At 33.3% G+C, this 24,999-nt stretch overlaps 1 protein-coding gene across 1 annotated transcript; it reads right to left on the bottom strand.

The window, feature by feature from the left end:
* Positions 1–1,078: 1,078 nt before the first annotated feature.
* Positions 1,079–15,920, bottom strand: blk (BLK proto-oncogene, Src family tyrosine kinase). The gene is made up of 15 exons (XM_058756464.1): positions 15,760–15,920; positions 15,409–15,445; positions 15,098–15,195; positions 14,922–15,009; positions 14,471–14,507; positions 14,162–14,255; positions 13,707–13,805; positions 13,386–13,489; positions 11,968–12,117; positions 11,423–11,575; positions 7,784–7,963; positions 7,609–7,685; positions 4,207–4,357; positions 3,745–3,876; positions 1,079–3,642 (listed from the first exon to the last, which is right to left on the bottom strand). The coding sequence occupies exons 4-15, from the start codon at positions 15,006–15,008 to the stop codon at positions 3,440–3,442; spliced, it is 1,467 nt and encodes a 488-aa protein (XP_058612447.1). The 5' UTR covers position 15,009; positions 15,098–15,195; positions 15,409–15,445; positions 15,760–15,920; the 3' UTR covers positions 1,079–3,439.
* Positions 15,921–24,999: the final 9,079 nt, after the last annotated feature.

Here is a 24,999-nt window from a genome sequence, read left to right as displayed (position 1 = left end):
ACAGGGATAGGCTATAATTTATTATGTCAAATAATGTGATCTGGCACATTATCAGAGTCTACAGATGTTCAATGCTAAAAGCAACACAAAATCACTCTTGTGCTTGACTACCCCCTGGTGGAAATGACTGAGAGAGACAGAAAGAGGAAATGAGTTGTGTGGACAAACAGAATACATCACTTCAAGCTTTAGCCACCAAAACGTTCAGCCTTTTCTGACTGAGGTTATGATATCTTTTCTAATTCAGACTTTAAAAACACCCAAAATCTAACAGAATTCTGCTGAAAATTTGAAACTGTGACCACTAAAATCAGCACAGTTCTTCAGAATGTCACTCTCAAAGGCCTATTTTTTTAAAAGTTGTCAAAACTTGTCTTGATTAATGATTCTGTTTGTTTGTCTATATATTTATTTATTTTTGGTTTTAAATTATTTTACTACATTATCAAAACAGAATGGGGTGAATGGCCGGCACACTTCAAAGCTGTGTTGCAAATATAATAAATTGTATCTGCTCTTTGCTTAAAGTGCTAAAAATTGTTGATGACACTGAACAAATGGATTTTACAGTTTTAAAATTTAAAAAGCAAACCTTTTTCCTCACATGCACATTTGCAGGGACTTATTGATCCAATATCAGACAGTTTTCTTCTGCCAAGAGATGATGTTGAGTAAATGGAACCATAAAGAGATTTTGCAGCCTGTTGGAACATGGCCAACTTTGATGTTTAAATCAGGTGCTCATTGTATATATTTTTTTTTTAGAGAAAACCCTCTTCTGTAATCTTTATAATGGGTTAAAGTTTTTGCAGATAAGCAATTTGTAATGATGCATTAGAATAATTGGTCTTCTGTACATAAAGAGCCGGCCAACACAGAGAGCTTGCTGACTACAAGTCTTACCCTCCTATTTGTCTTACTAAAAAAAAAAAAAAATACAGTCATAGGCGTTTCACAAATCTAATGATGCATTCATCTAATATAGCAGTGAAAAGCTAGATAATGAGTATGACAGTAAAATGCACTCTGGGTAATGATTAATTTCCACTGCCACAGTCAACAAAGCCACTAACGTCACTGATGAGCCAGTTAATTTATCAGCTTCTGTTAAATATCATCATTCCATCAAATGAACATTACTTAATATATGAACAGAAATCAAGTAAGCTTGTGCAAGTACCTCCTGCATCATTAACACAGCTTGAGAGCACTGATGAATCGAAACTTGGTTTCAGCATGCACTTCCCAGAAATATTTTGCTTAAATAGACACCTTTGATTTTGCATGAATGCTGAGAAAATTTCAGCAGCATGTTTGGAATTCCGAGCCATAGAGTGCTTATCTTGAGAGGAATGCTGACTCACTGCTTCCTGTTTCAGCTGCAGACTGGTAGGCAGGAAACCACAGGAGCAGCTCTTGGGTGTTGGTTGCGTTCTCACTCAGTTATCTACAAACATATAAAGCCCCAGGGGTGAGTTTAAGGCAGGGAGTGGAGCTGTATGAATGCTGGGCATTTCTCATATTCATCTGAGCCACCAGAACCAGAGCTTTACACTGAGAAATTGGAGAGACATGCCTCAAAGCATTTTAAATTAAGAGGGTGCTATTTCAAATATCAGTTTAAAATAACACCTTCTTTTAAGCAAACATGTAAAAAGTGCAAAAATGAAATTATTAATTTTTCTTGCCCTAAGGATTAGCACATTGTACATTGCTCATACTGATACACTATACTGTTCAACTGTTTGGGGGCTGTAAGTTATTATTATTATTTTTTTATTCAGCAAACATGCATTAAATCGATCAAAAGTGACAGTAAATACATTTTTGATGTTACAAAAATATATATTTTTAAACTAAATGCTGTTCTTTTGAACTTTCTATTCATCAAAGAATTCTGAAAAAATATATATCATGGTTTCCACAAAAGTTTTAAGCCGAACAACTGTTTTGATTAAAAGAAATGCCACTTGAGCACTAAATCAGCATATTAGAATGACTTCCGAAGGATCATGTAACTGCGAAAAAAGAGGAAATGTTCTCAGAACTTTGGCAGTGTTCTGGCAAGGTTCTCTCTCAAAGTTATGAACAAATGTTCAAATAACATTAACAGAATGTTTGACATTAGCTTCATTCATGGATTTTTTTTTTCTGAAAAGTTTTGGAGGTTTAAGTTTAGCTACTTGTTTCAGAACATTTACTGTTTAGAAAAGGAATGTAAAAAATAATGGTCCCATAATGTTAAAAAATGTTCCCTTAACGTTTTAAAGTCCCCTTGCTTTTTAAACATTTTAAACTTCATTTTAACTTAATGAGAATGTTTGTCCATCCTTTCATTCCATATGTTTTTGTACATTTATATAATCTGAATAAATTACATTTTAAAATATATTGAAATAGTTATTTGAAATTGTAATACTGCTTCACAATATCACTGTTTTTACTGTATATTTGATCAAATACTGTAAATGCAGCCTTGGTGAGTATAGAAGAGTTATTCAAAAACATAAAAAAGTCTTACTTGCACTTAAAACTGCAAAGTTTTAAATAGTAGTGTATATGATCAGATAATCACAAACTCCTTCACTGTGTTATCAAACTCTTTAATCTATTCCTGATGAACGGAACATTCACAGTCTGTTATCTCAGGAGGAAGTCTAACTAATGACTGTATTCATTTTATGGTTTCCTGCATGAAACTTCACTGATCGTGTAGTCAGTTCATTTCAGAGGTTAAATGAGTCATAGGTAATGTGCAGAAATAATGTTTAATATCTGTGCATGGTTTTATTGAAATTTCCGACTAAGATATAAGAGGATCTTGTTTACTCGCTGTTAAAAACCAATGTGTGTCATAGCTCTGAATTTTCCAAAAGCTTTATCAGAGAGTTGAAGTGTGTAATTTCTGTGAATAAAATAATCAAAATTAATCGCATAAATAAAACACTCCCCCAGTCTTCCAATTGGTTGGATAACCTGATAGCTCCGCCCCAATCTCATACCATTGGTTAGGCCAATGATGCTGGGATGGGCTTATCAAATGCTCAAACAAACAGAGCAATGTTCTGACAGCAGCACAGAGCCACAGTCTTTCAGGGGAATCAAACAAATGTCACACTTACAGTTGTCTGCATACTTACATCTGTAATAGAATAAAGTAACTTATCGAAAAAAGTGCACACTCACCTTTAAAGAATTATGAAATACCCTAAGAAGCCCATAAGATTAAACAAATCTAAGAAAAAACTGAAAAAACCTTTACAAAACTGACATACAGTAAATGTAAAAAAAATAATAATACTGATATTCAAGGATGAATTATTGTTGCTTTAGTATATTCCCCATAATCCATATTTTGGTCCGGAGTTCAGTCCATCCTATCATTCCATATGTTTTTGTGCATCCCCTTTTCAGTTCATCTATTGGTTCTGCATTGACGTTATGGATGCATCTCGTACTGTCCCTCAGTGGCAATGAAAAAGTCATTGAGTATGTCCTGTAGGTGGTCAAAGGTGGGCCTGTCCTCTGGCCTATTCTTCCAGCACTTCAGCATGATTTCATAAAGCTCCTCTGGACATACATCTGGACACGGCATCCTGTAGTTCCTGTCAAGGTTACTGATCACCTCTGGATTCGTCATGCCTGAAATTGTGAGGAAAGCACAGCCAGGTTGTTAAAGATCTACCCATCTATCCTACACTGTTCTGAATTGAAAACGAAACCCAAGAGAGAAAAACCCATTACCTGGATACGGTACTCTACCGTATGTGACAATCTCTGTCAAAAGAACTCCAAAGGACCACACGTCTGACTTGATGGTGAAAGTACCAAAGTTGATGGCCTCAGGGGCCGTCCATTTAATAGGGAACTTTGCACCTGATCAGTAAAAAAGATGCGATGACAGACGATAAATGAGGTTTTTGTAAAGGTGGTGTGCAAGCATGGAAAATTTGTATTTTGCAAAAGTTTATTAATGATCCAACAATACTATAAATAAAGTTTATGCCTTTATGTGGTAAAAACAGACAACACGGAAATTTCATCACGGAGAGAAGCTGTTTTTGAATAACAGTAGCTCATACCCAACCTTAAAGGTCAGATATGTCAGTTCATCATATTAGAAATCAAATGTCAGCACTAACTGGAGCCAATTAATCTGGCAGTGGAAAAAAACACTGTACTGTGGGAATAAATGAGTGTACTCACCTTCTTGTGCAGTGTATTCAGTTTCTATGATCCTGGCAAGGCCAAAGTCTGCTATTTTACAGTGCAGGCTGTCAGAGACTAGAATATTAGCGGCACGCAGGTCTCTGTGGATATAGTTTTTCCTTTCTATGAAAGCCATTCCCTCTGCAATCTGTTACATAGAGAGAAATTACACTGAATATAATATACACTCTAAAGAAAGATGTTTTTTTACATGCAGTAATGGTTTTATTTAGAACCATAGCATTCTGAAGAACCCTTTCATGCTGAAATGGTTCTTTGTGTTAGAGTTTAGAGTTCTTTATTCCCGCCCTTTTGTTTTTCAAACCTGTAACTGTCAAAGCACATCATTACTGATTTTCTGTAGTTCAGTGATCCAACTACACTGTCAACACTAGACTGTCAACACACTCTCAATAGGTAAATGATTTCATTCTTAAAATTTAAATACAAATTTAACTAAAATTGTAACTGGTTTCCAAACAAAACGTGTTCTTATCTCTTTTTTTTAGTTTTTGGTCACATATAAGTGTTTGCAGCTCAGTTAAGCTGTGGAAACTTCTCTCTTCTTCTCCACTAAGTAAGTAAAAGAGACAATGAATTTGTAATTCATATTGTTAGATTTTTTTAATTATTACTTGGGTTTATGTATAAACATTCCCAGTCACAAAATTTATCCCATGTTTTATTTATTTATTTCCTTTCCTTTTTCTTTTCTAAAGGTCACCTATTTATTTAATATATTTAGATTTGAGTATATATGTATGCATGTATATCTGCCTCTGTTACCAGTAATTTTAGTTCCTTTACTATGTTATCTAGACAGGTATTCTGAAAGTGTGTACTTAAATGTATTTATTTATTTATTTATGTATTTATTTATTTTTCTTAATGAAGATGTACCTCTTCTGCAATTTGTTTTATTTATTTATTTATTTTTTATTTATTTATTTATTTATTTATTTATTTATTTATTTATTTATTTATTTATTTATTTATTTATTTATTTATAATTTTTTATTTTTTATTAATTAATTCATCTTTGGATGTTGTCAGGCCTTTCGCGTTAAATGAAATCATATGGACTGAACAAGCATGGGACACTTTTAAAAAAAAAAAATTTTTTTTATTAAATTTATTTATGTATTTATTTATTTTCACTGTAAACTCTGAAAATTCTGGAATGTTTTTGACTCAAGATTATGTGCCTTTTTAAAAAAATTGATTTAAGGCCGTGGTTGTGGGGTGGGGGGGGAGAGTACTGTTTAAAATTGTAATGTAAAACTCAATAAACTAAATATAAAAAAAAAAAAAAAAAACTATCCCATGACTTTATATCATATTTTTTCTTTTAAGATTGTGAAGGACTCACATACTGTCCATTTTTGCTTTTGGCCTTCATAAACATAATTGTTTTTACATAAACACATGGACACACTGTAACTTTAAACTATGTTGTGTTTTACTTCTTTATGTATTTATTCGTGTTCAATGTCAATTGTCATTCATTAATGTATTCAACTAATAACTGTTGTTAAGAGCACTGACAATTTTGCATGTCAATAAAAACATAATTCACACAACATGCTGCTGTTTTTGTTGTTTTACTGTAAAACCTTAACCGAGGCTACACTCTTAAGATGCCTCATTACTGATTTTCTGGAGCTCAGCCATCCAACTACACAGACTGTCAACACACTCTCAACAGGTAAATAATTTCTTTCTTAAAATGTCTATAAATTATAACTTTCAAATGCTAATTAGTTTCCTATGTCTTTTCTCTTTTTAGTTTAAGAGAACGTGTAAGTGTGACCAACTCTATTCAGTTAAGGATACTCTCCTCTTCTTCACTAAGTAACAAAGATATTGGATTTTTGGTCCATTTTGTTAGATATTTTTTATTACTAGGGTTTATGCATAAACATAACCAGCTATCCCTTGACTTTATATTACTTTTCCCTTTTAACATTGTGAAGTGCTCACATGCAACTTTTGGCCTTCATAAACAAATGAAAGGAGACACATTGTAACTCTAAACTCAATTGTGCATTTCAGATGCTGTCACATCCTACAACCTCATCATCTGCAGAGAGAAACTGCCATTCAATCACACCAAAATACAGATAACGATTAACTTAGAGGCATCATAGAGGACTGTGTATATATTTCACTGGAGCTTGGTCTTCAATACACTATTTTATGTTCTATTTTGTTTTATTTCTTTTATTTATGTTCAATGTCCATTGTCATTCATTAATGTATTCTGCTAATAACTGTTGTTAGAACACTGTCATTTTTGCTACAATTTCATGTCATTAAAAAAAAGTACCTAATTGATACGTTGTTGTTGATTTTATGTCTATTAAACCCTAATAGACACTTCAAGATATTATAAGACCAGGCAGATAGAAGGGGGAAAACAATATTAATAAATAATGTATACAAATAATACTAATATTAATGATATTAACATACTAATATTAATGAAAAACTATCATTAAAAAGGTTATTTATAACACCAATAAGGTCCTATATAGGATTTTCAAAGCATGGTTCTATATGGAACCCTATAAAAAAAGGTTCCATTTAGCACTAAAAAGGGTTCTGCTATTGTTACAAGCCAAAGAACCCTTTTCTGGTACTGTTTAGAACCATTTTTCTTAAGAGTGTAGGCTATATGTGGAATACTTGGTCATTTTTATAATGCAGTTTCTCAAAAAAAAAATTTTTAAAAACTGAATTATAAATTTAGGTTGTCATTGATTTTATTTAAAATTACTCCAAAAAATATTCAGCATCAAAGGATATTATTTAGTGGCAAGAACAGGACGGAAACATAACAGGTTTTTTTTTTTTTTTTTCCTACCCTGTTCTTGTCATTTAAGCTAATATGGCATAAAACAACCAAATTAATATACAAAATGATTTATGATTTTGTTTTATGATGAACTGAAACAAGGTTAGCAGCAACATAGTGGGCTCTAACAGGAAGTTTCACAGAGAGCAAGACCACAGTCATACATGATAGGGGCTTCAGGTTGATGGAAAATTTGACGTAATATCCTGCCAGAGGATATTAATCTAAATTTGTGGTGGTTTCTAGAAGTGTTCAGATCTAAAAATATTCAGACCATGAGCTTACAAGACCAAAGACCATTTCCTCTACATATCCCTGACAGTATTTGGTGCAAAACAATTCTAAAAATAGTTACAGAAGTTGAAACTGATGTACAGTGGGCACATGAATTAACTCTAATTAACGTGCAGGTTTTCATGCAGTTCATTTAAATGTGTCCTGTTCCATAAAGATTCAAATCTTTCAAATCCCAGAGGAATAATGAATTGCTACTAAGCTTTGAAGACAAACAAGTGAAATCATGACAAAAATGTAATTATTCTTACTTGAGCAGCCATATCAATCAGCTTGGGAAGCTTTAATTTATGGCCATCATCCGTCTTCAGAAAATCTAACAAGCTTCCTTGAATAGGAAAAGAACAATTGTGTAGTTTGGACAGTTATGTCATAATTTGAATAACAAATGGTTTAGGACTCTAATAATGTTGTGGTAATACTAACCATTAGCCATGTATTCTGTGACGATATATATGGGTTCTTTGGTGACTACAGCGTGCAGTTTCACCAGTCTCTCATGCTGGAGCTGCTTCATCAGATTAGCCTCCTGTAGGAATCCCTCTGGCTCCATGGTGCCTTCCTTCAAAGTCTTGATGGCGACTTTCTGGGAGTTTTTGTAGAACCCTACAAACAAGAGCCACAGGCACATGCAGGTTTATCAAATAAACTAGTAAAGAAAATCTCATTGATCTACGGCAGCTCAATGAACACATTTTTAGGACACATATAATTTTAGCCTCATGGTTAGATTCTTAAGAAAGGGCCTAGAATCAGTTGTTCATGATCAGGTATGCTGTAAAATCATGTTTTAATCGGTCCTTTTGTCTAGTTTAAAGTAAAAATATGTAAGCATATTTTAAAACAGGATATATTTACTGTCTGTTCTTGCTTTTAGCATATACCTTACTAAATATAGTTATTAGGGGTGTCAACATTAACGCGTTAATGCATGCAATTAATCAAAAAATTCTATTTTATATATAATATAATATTTTTTTTAACGCAAATTAATCGTTAGATAAGGTTTGACCCCAACTTCTTCCCGTCATCGCAGCGTGGAAGGTTATCTATCATTGTGTGATGAGGCAACAGCGAACCAGTGCAGTGTTGCCAACTTAGCAATTTTGTTGCTAAATTTAGCAACTTTTCAGACTATCCTAGCAACTTTTTCTTCTAAAAGCACCTAGCAACAAAGTTAGCAACTTATGATAAGTGACTCAGACAATAAAAAGGCACACATCTTCCATCCAAATTACACAAAAAGTGGAAACAAAAGACGCACGGTACACACATCACGTGAACTGAGTTAGCTGCCATTTGCAATTGCTAAATTTAATATTAATAAAAACTGAATAATTGTTCATTAGCTTGTACCTGCAACTGTTGATCAGTACACTGTAAGAAAAATGAAAAAGATACTAGTAATTTTCCAGGACATTATCCACTGTAACCCGAAAACACAATGCGTAATTTAAAATGCAGGTAAAAAAACAATACATAATATTCTTTAATATTAACATAGTAGATTGTGCCCTATTTTTACAGACTTTTCTTAGAGTGTAGCATACTAACTAACTACTAATACACTGCTTAAAGCATAATTGTTGAGAATGTGTAGTATTACTAATTTATTAGCTATTAAAAAAAACTAAATTGTAATCATTCAAACTTGCGTAAGTTTTCAATAATTCAATGTTTTTAAAAATACAGTAATATATATTTTAATATTGCATATCATTTTTACAAACAAATCTAAATTAACATATTTACCCCTGGTTTCACAGACAAGGCTTAAGCTAGTCCCAGACTAAAATGCTTGTTTGAGCTGTCTCAACTGAAAATATCTTGCTGTGACATCTTAAAATATGTCAGTCTCAAGATACACACCTGTAATGTTTTCTTCTAAGGCATTTTTATGAAAGCTGCTTAAATATCTTAATTTAACTAAGGCCTAGTCCTGGCTTAAGCTAAGCCCCTTCTGTGAAATGCAATGACATCATCGAGCAATGACATAACTACCTCATTTAGAAACGTTTTAGCAACAAATCGACCTTCCTTTAGCAACTTCCCCTGAAAATTAGTTGGCAACACTGAACCAGTGTTAGCGGCACAAGTGGGTTATTTTGAAAATACAGTCGCGGGAAAAATTACAGAGCTGTGGGTTGTGTTTTTTTGGGCTACTTTTATAATGTACCGCAGCCGCCCAAAGTGTATATTGACAAATAAAAATTAAAATAGATCCTTTTACTAATGTGTATTATACTTGTAATGTATACCTGACAACTTAAGAATGGAGAGGCGGTTGTAACATCACAAACAACGTGAGTTTCAGCAGAGCATTCATGTTAAGACTTTTACACAGCAGAAATAAACATGACAACAGCCACTATAGATTATATAAGATAATAAACACACGATTACGATAGGATATTTGTATGTGATTTTCTTGTAAGGAATGTGTACATCTTAAATGCTAATTTGTGCAGCATATAAAAAGCTATAAATATTATATTTTAACAACAGTAAAAGACCATATTCCGCATGTGATCGCAAAAGGAAGTTATTACAAACACTCGATGGTGGTTTGAAGTGAGTTCTGAATAAAAGTGCACTATTAATCTCGTAAATTGTCTTATGAAGCATGATACTAATATTAGCTCTAATGCACCTGCAGAACAGATCCAATTCTTCTTCATAATGCATTTTGTCATAATACTTCACGCAAGGTCGCAAGAATGTTTTGTTGTATTTATTTATACTTTTGATAATAGTCGGGTAAATGTATACTGGGATTGAAGCGATGTGGCTTGGTAAACGTTTTATTGCCAGTTTAAAGGCTGATAATGGCTGAATAAAATCAAAAGAATAATAAGGATTATGTCTCATACCTGGCGGAAGTGTGAAAGGTTACGTTTCCTTAAACTAGTTTGTCATGCATTTCTTTATTTCAACACATTTCAAGGTAAATCCTAGTATTTTAAATTTGCGATTAATCACGATTAATCACAGTCCATGACTGTGATTAACGCGATTGCATTTTTTAATCGATTGACAGCACTAATAGTTATACAAAACACAAAATTATATATAAAAAAAAAAGGATATTAAATGGATAAAAATAAAACTATAATACTGTATTAAAAAAACAAATAATAATATGAAAAATATTATGGCATTCTGCTTCTCAAGTAAATGTGTATGTATGTTAAAAGAATTAAAGAAATATTTAAAGAAAAATGCACATTGCGAAGATCTGCAAGAGCGCATACTGTACAGGAGGGGAATATGGATCAGAGGTTTTTGCAAAACTCAGATTAATACTGACCCTGGTGGCCAAAGTCAAAACCTCTTTGACATACAATTAAATTATCATTCATGTGGCTAAAATGTGACAATATCACACAAAACCACACAAAACACTGACACGCGCCCTTGAACAAGTGACTTCAGGGCCAGTATAATGAGAATTTTACTTTGAAGTCAGATGAATACAAAGACATATTTATTTTCGATATCAATTTTTTTTTTTTTAAGGTCCAATTCTCACCATAAAACAAACAATTAACTTTTGCCTCAATAAGCTCTTAATTTGCTGCTTATTAATCTAGGTAGTTGTTAAATTTAGATGTTGGGTATTAGGGATGTGGAATATGGTCATGCAGAATATGTGCTTTATAAGTACTAATACACAGCCAATATGTTAATAACATGCATGCAAATAGGGAACTAGTTAATCGTGAGAATTGGTCCCTATACTAAAGTGTTATCTCATTTTAATTTTAAATAAATCTCTGATTAAATTTAGTGGCTGATTAAAATGTTTTAATTACATTTTGAAAAATAATGTTACATCAAGGCAACACTGCAGCAATGAAAAGAAAGACTGAAAGACTTTCATTTTTGAGGTCAGAATACTAAACACTAATAAAATTGACTCTTGCAGCTTTTAAATCAAGATAATGAATCTGACTACATATTACACAAAAAAATATGTGTCTACCAAACATTGTGCCAGAAAAAGAAGAACAAAGATTTGTTACCCAAAGGCAACATTGCACAACTGAACTTTCTTCCGCTTCTTACCCATCCACACTTCTCCAAACTGGCCGGCACCAAGTTTTTTCACCATTTTCAGAGTCTCTCTAGGAATCTCCCACTCATCTTGAGCCCAGGGTCTCTGAGGGGCAGCAGTTTGACAGGGACTTCCAAGCCTCTGGCATAAACCATCCGCTGTCCCTTTATGTACAATAACGAAGTTTGTGAAAACAGCAAGAATGTTCAGAGGAGAGTATGTCACAAACTCAGGAGCAATTTCTAAATAAACAAGACTAGAATCTACCAATCTGACTGAAATGAAACCATGTTTACTGGTTTTGATTTTGTCTGGAGAAAAGCATGAGATTAGAAACGTAGAATAAGGTTTTTGTTAAGCAGTTCTATAAAAAGACACTACAAACCAAAATGGGGCAAGGGTGTGGAATACGAACTGAAAACTGAAGCTGACCTATTTATCTGGTGGTTAAAGCAACTGTTTGTCTTGTTCTCACAGCTATGACCACAGAAAGTATACAGTGGAAGGAACAGAAATGGTCCTTGATATAGCACCAGTCTTAGCTCAGAGTACTTACTGGAGTAATACTTTACTAGTTCTTGAAGAGAAGAAAAGGTTGTGGAGGGAGAGATGTAGTAACCACCGTTATCAAGGGCTCGGATCTTATAATGCTTGACTACATCGCCATGCTCTGGGGTGGAGTCTCTTACAGACAGAGAGAAAGCACCTGCAGAGGATCAGAAACAGCAGTTAAATAACACTGATCAGTATGCTCTTCTAATTTTTATGAAGGACAGAATCACAGCCAGCCCAATTCTGTAAACGTTTTTGAAATAGCGCACATTAAATGTCTTCCGATGGGTATCAATGAAATATGTGTCCTAACAATATAAGTACCAATACTTGTTGCCCTAGGCTCTGTAAAATGATCAAAGTAATCAGGGAAGTATTCGATACCTTTAAGACAACTCTTAGAATCTCTGAATCATTTTGCATGTTCAGGATTTCAGCACCTTAAATAATAACGTCTTTGCTAAACAATAAACAGATATTTTTTAATGTTTAGTGATTTAACCGTGCATTTTAAACACAGAGTATTTATGTCTTATTTTCCAGAACAAATATTTAAGATACTTTAACTTGAGAAGAAAAATGACTATAACAAGTATCTTATACTGTATATAATATATATCTTATATACTGTATATAATATGAACATGACAAGTATTGTTTTCTGGAAAATGTATCAAAATTAAGTGACTTTACGCTTAAAATAAGAAAAAATGTGGTAAGAAAAATAAATGTTTTTACCTTTAAATTAATTTGAATTAATATTTGAATTAATAAATCAATAGGTAATAGTTTTTTTTTTTCCAAACCTATTTAACATGTTTTAATGCGTTATGCATTTTGTTGTATTATACACTCAGAAACCTCAGTTACTGAAAAATTTCCAGTGAAGACTAGTTTCTGCATTTTCCATTGCTCTACAAGTAGATAAATAAAATAAAAAAGGCTATTAATATCTCCACTCAAAGCAAAGCACAGATCTCAGTACATCGGTTGACATTTATCTGCTCTTTCAGCTATCTGCATGATGTGAACTTGAAAATGAGCAGCAGATGAGACTCTGTAAACTTTGAAAAATTCAGATACGCACACTTTATCAGTGAAAGATTTCATTAAAATCAAATAAAAGGCTGTGGACCCAGTGCTCCTTTAAATAATCATTTAGTTTGACTGGTCTGAGGTAAAGAAATAACCTTGACCATTGAAAATATTGTGATGGTGTATTATACTGACTACTTGAAGTCATTTTTTTTTAGTATTTCTTAAACTGAACTAATGCTATACTCCTTGCTGTGGCTAGATAATGTAGATATTCGTGATACACGGTACTGTAGCAATGGAACTATTTGAAATGTTGTGCACTTTTGTGCTTACGGGCCTCAAGCAGCCATTGAGCAGCCATTCAGTGATCACGTGAAAACTGACCTTTGGTTGTTTCACTTTCTCTCACAAGAAATGCTCCAGGTTTGTTTCCTGGTGCCAGCAGAAGACGCTCTGTGTCTTTGCGACTCATGTCCTTGAAAAACCATCTGGAACAGAAAACAGAGCCTTTATAACATCATTCTTTACAGATTAAGTTTACAAATTATACATCAGTTAGTTCCAAGTGACGTTCCAAGAATGTTGATGTTATTAAGCATAACAGCAGTGGAACATTCGTTGCCTTCGGCTGAAATATGGCAATGCTGATATTCAGAACAATGCTGAAACATATCCATATATTGGTGATATTTGTTACTACTGTACCTCTCCACCTCCAGTGTGTGTGCTCTTGCCACATATGTAGACGGAATATATCCCTCATAACCAGTGACCAAGGACTTGGCCAACCACCATTCACCAGTCCTGAGAAAAACATGGGACAAGTTAGTCGCTGTAATCATTTGACTCTTTAATCTTTTTTAATGTCTGATTATTTTAGCTGACATTCACATGTAGCAAATTTAAACAATACATAATATAAAGATGACTCACCTAGAATAACATAAGCAAAATGGCAAAACAGGTTTATTAGCCCAAAACTGTGCCTACTGTGCCATCCACATTTTATAAAGTTAACAAAGTTCTTACCAATTTAGTCTTTTGATTAATTGTAAACATTTCCAGGTGGAGATCTTCTATTAATATAAATTGCTGGAAGTCTTTGCTGTATTTTCATTTTATACTCATACTACCAAAAACTATCAGTATTATTTACTCACTCTTGAATAATCTTGAGTCTGTCGCCTTTTTTGAACTGAAGATCACTATCACTAGCAGGCTGGAAGTCATGTTGGGCAACAACAATGTCTTCATCTGAAAAGAAAGTTCAAATATGCAATTCAAATATTTGATTAACATTTCCCTCTGTTGAACAATAACATGCCGTGACAGTTTCTGGCCGTTTATTGTCTTATTTTTAATAAGAACACAAGATCTGCACCCAGCAACATTATTAGTATAATGTATTCAAAATGAAAAACGCGTTCATGATTTCAAAACCCGACATGCCAAAAACTAAAACGTATTACCTATATTGTTGTTCTGCTTCCTGTGATCTCTTGACAACTGTAAATAAAATATTTCATTTTCATATTCATAAATTATTTTTAAAACATGTAATAGAAACATATGCATTTGCAGTAATATAAACTGTAGTAATATTTTAAAAGTTACAATACACTCTTAAAAATAAAGGTGCTTCACGATGCCATAGAAGAACCTTTTTGTCTAAGTGGTTCCATAAAGAACCTTTAACATCTGTTTCACAAAAGGTTCTTTGTGGCGAAAGAAGGTTCTTTAGATTATAAAAAGGTAAGAAAGAGATGGTTCTTTAAAGAACCTTTGACTGAATGGAAGCACCTTTATTTTAAGAGTGTACAGCTAAACTGAAAATGGTCTTGTTTGTCACTGTGAAGCTCAGTAAAAGTGAATAGAATTCAGCTGGTCATTAAAAAAAATACTATAATCAGCAATACTTGCATGAAATTTGTTAGAGTTTGATGAATTATGATGTTCATGCCCTTTAGAGTCTTTGCGATGTTTCTGGTCACTACAAGCACAACCCATCCTTAAAAATGAAATGTAATCATCTTCTTAATCAGTGTTCATTTACTTATATTTTATAAATCAAATCTACTTGTTCCTTGTAATCACACCTATATTCGCCGCTATCAGTCTCCCCAGTTCTCTACTCGGAGTTCAGTAACAGTCCAGAAGAAAACCAGAAAGGTCCAGAAAGGCATCATACTGGGTGCTGAATAAAATAAGAAAACATTTTTAAGCTCGCCCACATGAGCCAAATATGATTGTGATTTTACCACAGTTTGGAAGTTTTCACTTTAGTCTTTAAAAAACATATTCAGTAATGTTTCCATTAGTGCAGTTAGACAGTCTCTGACAAATGCAATCTTATCACACAAACAAAAATAAAACACAAATATTCAAATATTTATTAAAGAGCGCTTACCCTTATGAAAACAGATTCCATTGGATGAAAATATTAACTAGTGCAAAAGATAAAAAAATAAGATTTTTAGGTGTTTATCATTTTACCAGCTTGGCAAATTGAACTAAACAAAAGAAACTTATAAACAATTTTCAACTATGGTGATGATTTGTGGTCATTTTTAAAACAATTCTTTCCATTCAGACTGAATATAAGCATAATTACAAATCTAATTAAACATAGGCTACTACTTTTAAAGTTAAAAAAAAATGCTACCATTGAAGTAAGAAAAACTACTAAATGTTACCACTACATATATCATAGCAAAATATCAATTTAAAGTAAAATATATATATATAAGTTTGTACTTACATTTTGTGTGTCCTCAGCACACTTAAATATATTAAAGTTCTGAACTAAATCAAGAGTATTTTTTTTTCTTACACATATATACAAAGACACAGAGGCGGCCCATCTACCGCAGACACGCACTCAATCTGCATCTTAGGCCTGGCATATGCCCTGAGAGACCGCATTAGTTGAAAGAGATAAATAGAGATGTTTATTTAGCATACCCCTCCCTCTCTTTCCTCTGTCAGTGCTTAATTCACAAACTGTGCAAATGCCTTTGAGTAGAGCACGCATATGATGAGCATGTGATGTCAGACACTGAAACTGTAGACAACATACTTTAACATCCTCATTCTTTGTAACAGTTTCACTGCTATGAATGTTATTTTTACTCATTGCTGTCTGGCAACAAGGAAGGCCGAGAATTTCTTAGAAATACAAAAATAACAATATTTAAATGGGCTTCAAGAAACAAAACCTTCTTTTAAAATCATTTCAATGAATTTGGGAAGTTGTGCTGTTTTGCAAGCATCTCTCATAGAAATATGCATTGAAATATGCATCTCTCTGTCCCATGTTGAATGTGAATATGAGAAGAGTGAAGAACTTAAAAGCACAGCAGCAGCTTTGTCACAGGATGTTGTTGACTAGCCTATACAGACATTTCCCTTTATAGGCACTGTGGTTTTCTTCAGTTAAACTTCAGTTAATCTGATCTCTACCTTTTGCATGTTCATTTACTCTGCAGCTGTGATGTAATTCAAAGTTCAGATTGTTATACTACAGACTTATTAGTGTTTTTGTAGTCATAATCCTCTTAGGCCTTAAAGACTTGGTTAAATCAAAATAAGAGTTGTGCAGGTTTTAGCACGTCTAATGGCAGTGTGCTCCTGAATGTTGATAAAATTCACGGTAACACTTTAGAATAGGTAACACTTGTTAACTATTAACTACGACTTTTCCCTCAATAAATTCTTAATTTGCTGCTTGTTAATAGTTAGTAAGGTAGTTGTTAAATTTAGGTATTGGGTAGGATTAGAAATGTAGAGTAAGGCATTAATGTGTTTAATTAGCACTAATACATTTTTCTTACTCTTTCTGTTCTACACAGGTTTTTTTTTTTTTTTTTTTTTCTAGAATGAGAATGTTCCATCTCTTGATACCAAATACCAAATACCAAATTGGCTTAAATGATTCATGATTCATATATAGGAGGTGGAATAATTAAGATGCCTACTTTTGGAACAACTTAGTAACTTTTGGAGTACAGCAAATGTCATGATGGAAATTAGATAACTGTATGAATAATAATTATGTGTGTAAAATGTATGAAAAGTAATAATGAAGCAGTATGATACTGACTTTGACGTGAGACATCTGGAAAAGGCTAAAGTAGCTCAGGGTTTTTGCTTCAGCACTATAATCGCCACTCTGGGATCTCACTGTAACACAGTAACTATATATTAAAAAAAAAAAATCTGAAATGTAATAAAATGCTTTATATATTTTGTAGAATATAAATGTCATGTTGTGTTTTCTCCTCATCTGCTATGTATATTATGACTGTATAGATTATTAACAATATTTACCATAAAATAAAATAGCAAAGCTTTCATTAAGAAATCATATTTTGTATAAAGTAGGCCTATCTTTGGATTTCCCATAATCTGGCTGAAAAAAAAATACATGAATATACAATAGAATAAAATTATATTAGCTGCTCAATTTACTCCTCTTATTGCTACTGTAAATAATAAATAAATACATAGGCTAAATAGAAATGTAACACTGGGCCAGTGAAAAATGTTGGCAGGGTAATTAGAAACCTGAACCATGGCCAAATGTAAATATAACAGTAAAAATAACAATATACATACCTGTATATTCTATAACCCTACCCCTAAACCTACGCATCACTCGAAACTTTCTGCATTTTAAATCATTCTGTATGATTTATAAGCTTGTTTCATCATGGGGACCTAAAAGATATTCCCATAAGGTTAGAATTTACTGGTATTACTATACTTGTGGGGACATTTGGTAATGCCAGTACACAAACACACACAGTATGCATTTTATTTTCTATGATTGAAGTGTTACTGTATACAGTACATAGTAACCTATAAAGGGTGTCTCAACTGTACCCACTTTACCACCTTGTATATTTCTTAAAATGCTATGTAATCCTTTTGACACTCATGTTAGAAAATATGTCCATTAATAATAGACAGTTGACATTTGAAACAGAATTTGCGTAGCATATGTCTGAATGTGACTTTTAACCTATTATCATAACCGTACAACTAAACAGCATGTGAAGCAATAGGACACCAATCCGGGTACAGTTGATACACTGTGTCTCAACCGTACCCCGCTGACATGCGCGCACGTTTCTCTAGATTATGAAAAGACCTTGCATGGCACAATGTCAGAAAATATGTCTATTTTTAGAGCACAGAGCAACGTTTGCAATGACATATGTTAAGTTTAACAATTATATAAAATAATAATAAGCTATTCGTTGTGGAAGGGACATGGTGAAATGAAAATCTAACCTTGGGAAAAAATAAATAAATTAAAAAAAAACTTTTGCCGATATGGAAAGACGCACAGTCGCACACATTTCAAATTTCCCATAATCAAAGAGAAGCCCAAAACACATGTGTGGAGCTAAAATCACGGCTCGGGGTTCTTGTGTACGCAAGTTATTTAAGGTGTTTCAACTGTGCACATGTCTAGATGTAGGCTACTCAGTCTACCCTAATATTGTACATAACATAGGCTACAGTATATTGATAATTTCATAACATTTATTTCTACAACTGTAATTTTTCTGTAAATGCATTTCATTGTTGCTTCTGCAGTGTAAAAAGAGCATTATTTACTGTCCTGCAGCAGCTCAATCTGTCAATCTCTATACTTCACTGCACCTCTGCTGAAAAGCGGAAACATGAATATGTTTACTGACACGTGCACAATTGTGCCCATTCCGGAGTGTCCACTAGAGAGCAGCAAAGCCTATTTTTCAGGCGAGTTAATGCCTAAAGCACATATTGCACATAGTTAACAGCTGTTACGCTGTAAGAACGAGTCAGTTATATGTGAAAATATGTTTTAATTAATTGAATTTTAATTTGGCTATTTCTTTTTTTCCCCCTTTAAATTAGCCTATATATTTTTCTTTTTAAATAATTATTTTCATTTATACATGGTAGCTGAATACAATTATGTTATCAATATTATCTACTCGAATATCTACGCGCTACTTGAACACGTACTACCCCAAAGCCCTCCAAAGTGAATTTTTAAAATTTTTTGAAAAAGCAGAAAGGTTATGGTTTAACAGTCATTGTTTTCTCTTTCATTTTCATAATGAAAAATTTCATTCCATCTAAGATCTTTTTCATCTAACTTTAGATATGATCTTAATTCTGCTAGAAAACTGATTTTACAGAATTTATAGCTTGTGTTAAAGAAAATGTATACAGTATATGCGACCTGTTGTGAAATTCTTTGTTATATGACAATGTGTAGATGACATCATTCCACTTGATCATTTGAAGAATACTGAGAAACAAAGGAAATGAACTATTATAAACATCAAACAATAGATTGTTGATTGACCATTTTATCCTAAGCAAACGCTGTTTTTCCCATATAATCAGGAAGGCATTTATCATATTAATATGAGAACTACATAAACAATTATATCAAGGAAGTACCGTTCAACTTTAAATCACTTCAAAGTTGTTTCCTGTCAGTTCCCGTTTTCCTGTCAGAATCACTTTTTGATTGCACATAATTGGAGAGTACCAGCGTCACTGTCAGGCCAGCTTTTTTGTGGACCACCTGTGTATGTGATGTGGAGTGTGGAGTGTACATGCAGTGCAGGTGTGTGATGGGACTTTGTTGAGGGTGTCCTGGTAACACATTCATCTTTTTCCCACTCTGGTTTTCCCAGAGATTGCGGATACTGCATCTCCACAAACCCAGGTCCCCAGACGCTGCATCCTGTCCAGCAGTATAACCTGAATAACAGTGGAAACGAAGGAGCAGAGAGAGAGAGATTGTGGCTTGAGAGAACCTCCGTGCCCTGCCCATATTCATGACAATATGCTAACCCTGCAAAATTCCTCCTGCACCATCTTATTGTGTTTGGTGTGTGTGTGTGTGTGTGTGTGTGTGTGTGAACATACATATATGCCAAACAGGGGCCAGCTGTCATACTTAACACTCTGCTGAAAATTTCTTGGGGTTATTATCTATAAAAGTTATTTATTGGCATCTATGGTTCTAGATAAACAAGTAAACATAACACACTGACGTACAATCTGACAATAGTCAACTATATAATTGGCAATACTTTTATACAAAATGACTACCATTATATTTAATTTTTTATTAATATTTATATAATAATACCAACAACAACAACAATGAATATATTTTAAATAGAATTATATTACAATTTTATTCGATTACAAAATTTGTTGGCCAAATCAATGCATTGATATTTTTGTGGGTTCAAAATGTTTGACAAAATTAAGGCTGAAAGCTTAATAGGCATTTTAATGGAATCCTCCATTGTGACAGGTTACCCCAAAATACAGTGGAGCATGTTGTCTAAATATATTTGCATTTACATTTATTAATTTGGCCGACACTTTTATTCAAAATTAATATAGAGACACAAACTTTTATTTTGGATGCAATTAATCATGATTAATTATTTTGACAGCACTAAAATAAATAAATTTTTAAATTATTAATTAAAATAAAACATTTCATTGTGTTTTAACACTGGATAACAATGGAAAACACGGTTATTTTAAGAACTTTTCACTGAAAGATTTTTTTGGGGAACCAAAAATGGTTCTTCTATGTGACATTGCTGTGAAACACCCTACTATATCTACTATAGGCCTGCAGTGTCTGTTGTTTGATGCACAAGAGTTCAGAGTCTACTAGCTATTTTGACTTGGATATGTACTGTAGAAAAAACTACAGTACATATACAAGTCAAAATGGCTATTATCTAGACTCTGAACTCTTGTGCATCAAACAACAGGTACTGCAGGCCTACAGTAGATGAAAGAGTCTGCTCTCTCATATTGTTTGCGTGCACCCAATCCTAACTGTGCCAATCAAGCAGCACCTGAGGACAAAAGAGAGTGAGAAGCTCCTATTCACAGCCTTGTAGGGTGCTTCCTCAATGGAAGGGGGGAAAGCAGCCTACTGTGAGAACATTTTCTCTCTTCCTCTCACCGTGTGGGAAAACTCCTCTGCCCCTCTCACACATCAAGCCGGACAGGGACTCACTCATTTATTCGTCCTTTATTAAATGAGACCATGGACACATCGGCTACAATAGCAGTAAACCAAACAATGCTCTCAAGGGCCTGTTGTTTAGCCCTGGCTTCCAGGACTGCTTTATACATGGTACTTCCTCTGTGGAATCAGTTTTTGTCAGGAGTTGGTGGTCTGAAAAGACATGTCCTTGGCACTGGAGCCATATCCTACAGTAAAAAGACATGCCAGGATTGATACAATGATCAATGATTGCCTCATTCTCATGCTACTTGTGTCCTGTTTGTGTTCCCAAGAATTACTGCTGATATACCTGTAATTAACAGGAAATATACTTCACATAATACTAGTGTTTCATTTTATAATAATAAATAAATAAATAAATAAAATAATATATATATATATATATATATACACACACACTTTCTTTACTTTCATATATATATATATATATATATATATATATGTTTTATACAATATGTACTGTGTAAAATGGGCTTTACAGAATAAGGAAAAACCTAATTTTGCTTATAAAATTATTATATTATGCTTTATTTTATGATTTTGTATGGTGTGTCACTTCCCTTTTTGATAATAGTGATTTGATCTTTTTATACTGGCCGCTTTAATAAATATTATTTATTTTATTTATTTTGTGTTGATTTTATTATATTTATGTATTTTGTCCTGTCAAGTTTAGTATTTTAACTCTGTTTTGAGAAAAAAATATATAGTAGTCCCTTTTTTTTTTATGGAAAAATATTGATTTTGAAAAGTGTGTCAGTATGTGTGCGCGTGTATATATATACATATGTGTGTGTGTGTGTGTGTGTCTGTGATATGTATGCTGTAGTATGAATTCCACAGTCTGTAGCAACATTAGAATAATAATGAAAGAATCAGCAATCAAAAACATAAAAAATTATGTAAGTTTTAAAATTACATTTTAAATAATAAAATGCAAAAAACAAAATGATCTTATTCAGTAAATACATACAGTAGAAATAATCTAATATATGAAGAGTTCATTTGCAAAAACAGATAACTCCATTTTTAACAATTCTCAGAAATCATGTTTTTTCATTGTGCATTTCAGTTAATCTCAATCAAACTGCAGTTGGATTATTTTGAAAAAAACAGCTAACTAACACAATACAACACAATAAAAACATGATAACATAATAAAAAACATGATTTTTGAACATTTAAAAAACACAGAGTTATATGTTTTTGCAAATAAACTCTTCAATATATATATATATATATATATATATATATATACATACATACACACAACAATATATAAACTGATTTAGATTTTAGATTATTTGTCATGAATAATTGGTCTGAATGTTCTGCATGCTTGGGGTTCAGCAAAATACTGAAAAAGACAAGTGTGCTCTATTACACTTGTAACTGACATCCACCTGTGTAGTGTGTGAGGCAGGAAGTCCTGGCACACAGCTTAAAATGACTCTTCTCCTGACCGACAGGCTGGCACACTTGTTTTTCCTGGAACATCTGGAAGCCTGAGAGTGTGGAGTCGCACTAAGCGGGTCTTTGCAGCTGGCTGCAGGCATAACACTCAGAGGTAAACAGGGAAAAACAGGGAAAAACCCCTCGCATTATCCTCCGGAATAGATGTCTGTATATCCCAGTGTTGAGGGTGGAAATAACCCCCGTCAGGGAGCAGGTGCTTCCTCCAGCAAGTCTTCTTATTTATCCACATTTACAGCCATGTTTGGGCAACCATGGACATCAGCTCAAGTTCAAAGCCCCAAAGCCTCTTAATACCAGCAATAGCCAAAAAGTGTTTAATGATCTGATCCGTCACATAGGCAGTGGGCAGCTGAATGTGTTCTGAATCTCAAAAATGAGGATTCATAATCTAAAAGTCACTTTCACTTTCTTCACTTTGATTATAATGGCATTAAATAGTTATCACATTCTTCATATATATGCTAAACTACTATGTATTTAAGACTATACTGATTGAAGTTTAAGTTAAAATAGTATTTAGTTCACAAATGTGCTTCTTTGTGTTGGTTTCACATGGTTTTGAAAAATGTTTATCATTTTCAGCAAAATGTAAAAATAATTTTTACACCTTGAATTTACAGCCTGAACTTCTTTGTCAAAAGATCAAATTATCCAATATTTTAAGAGCATTATTGACCTTCAAATATGGTCATCATGAGAGTCTGCAGGGGTCCTTTTTATGATATAATTTCCTGTTTTATGTTTTTCCGCCGGCATGTTGGTTGCACTACATGAGTTTTTAGAATATTAGTACATTCATTTAAAATATTTTTTTCTAGGAAATAACATCCTTTTAATTAAGCTTTTTTTATTCGTCATCATGATATCAGAACTATGGAAGCGTGTTTCTAAAATAAAATGAAACAAAGTACAATAAAAATAAATGTGATTGAAATTTCTTTCCTTCTCTTTTTTTCTTGCAATTTCCAACAGAAAAAAAAGGCAGAATTCTGAGCTATAAACCCAGAATTGCGAGATATTCTAAGAATGTATACTCCTAATTCTATAGTCAGATATGAATGTGAGATATGAACTCAATTGTGAGGAAAAAGTCAGAATTCTGAAACCTAAACTTGGAATTGTTGAATTTTAATTTAATTTAATTTTTTTTTAATTCCATGGTGGAAACAGGCTTCCATACAAGACAGTTATTGCACCCTTTGCGCAAAAAATAAATAAATAAATAAATTATATGTATATATATATATATATATATATATATATATATATATATAAACTTTTGTATGTACTGCACTTTTTATGTATTTTTGACTCAATATAATGTGTTCTGTTCTTGACCCTTATAAGACTAAAAGCAATTAAGCAGTTTCTGTTGCAACATCTATATAAAGTATAGAGTATAAAGCTATCAAATCTTTAAATATTATTACAAATAAAGTTAAAGTTAAAGCAATAACTTTATCTGTATTGCCTGCATACTGGCAGTTATGTTCTTCCTCTAGTCGGTATTACATGATGCTAAAATGCAAATTGGTCTCATCGTCTCTCTCTCTCTCTGTAAGGAGATGGAAGGCACTCTAGGATATGGTGAGAACTTGTGAGATTAGACAGCTGTGTTTTGTCAGCGGCTTCAGCCCCGCCTTTGAGTGTGGCACTCGGTCGATGGGAGTGACACCAATTATTTATGTCACGTTCCCTCCGGAAGCAGAGGATGGAAACTCAACAAGAGAGGACCATCCATCAGACTTGTCCAATGGGGCTGTATATACCTATGACTCCAGCGAGCAAAGGCAGGGAATGAAGTCTCTTAGGACAGTTTCAAATAACCAGCCACACACTTACCTGTCAGAAAGAGACAGTAATTAAAAGTCCCTGAATATACATACCATTTAGTCTACAAATATCTACATTAGACTAATGGATTGGACAGGTGACGCCGTTTTGGGGGGCGTTAACTTGAGTAATTGGACTTGTCGTGGGATCCTTGGGCTCTGCCCCTGTTCAGCGAACCGGCCGGCCTGTTAAAAACAGCAAAGTTGGAGAGCAAAAAACAAAATGCAGGTTGTTTCAGATGTCTCACTGGCTGGGAATTGACTCTTAACTAGGTGGTTGATGGATGAGGTGGGTCAGGTTATTAATAGTTTGCTGATTTTCACCTTCAATATTTTCAGGGGGTATTTTTTATTGTGTCATGAATGTCATGGTATGATCTATTGAAGGTTCAGAGACAAAGTCAGCTCCCTTGAAATAATTTCCCTCTTATTCAAAACTTCTGAAAGGCACCGTGACCAAAGCAACAGGGCTTTTGTAATGGAAGTAGACTTCACTAGATTTAGTGAAGAGTAATAGAGTGGCAGGCGCCTGTCATAGAATATGCATTTTACTGGAAGAAAAGTGAAACTAATTATACATATAGAGAGATTATAGTACTATTGAGAGAGCAATGAAGGTCTA

The sequence above is a fragment of the Onychostoma macrolepis genome, chromosome 20 (genome assembly GCF_012432095.1).
Source record: "Onychostoma macrolepis isolate SWU-2019 chromosome 20, ASM1243209v1, whole genome shotgun sequence".
Lineage (NCBI taxonomy): Eukaryota > Metazoa > Chordata > Actinopteri > Cypriniformes > Cyprinidae > Onychostoma > Onychostoma macrolepis.
The sequence above is the reverse complement of the archived record's forward strand: the minus strand, read 5'-3'. Positions and strand labels throughout refer to the sequence as shown.

Bases quoted from the DNA above. Each gene is read 5' to 3' on its own strand.
- blk (XM_058756464.1), bottom strand. From the start codon at position 15,008: ATGGGTTGTGCTTGTAGTGACCAGAAACATCGCAAAGACTCTAAAGGG. The intron at 13,806-14,161 runs GTGAGTAAATAA...TGTTTTTCTCAG, and splicing joins AGACTCAAGATTATTCAAGA to GACTGGTGAATGGTGGTTGG. The intron at 11,576-11,967 runs GTAAGTACTCTG...TTGTACATAAAG, and splicing joins ACTAGTAAAGTATTACTCCA to GGACAGCGGATGGTTTATGC.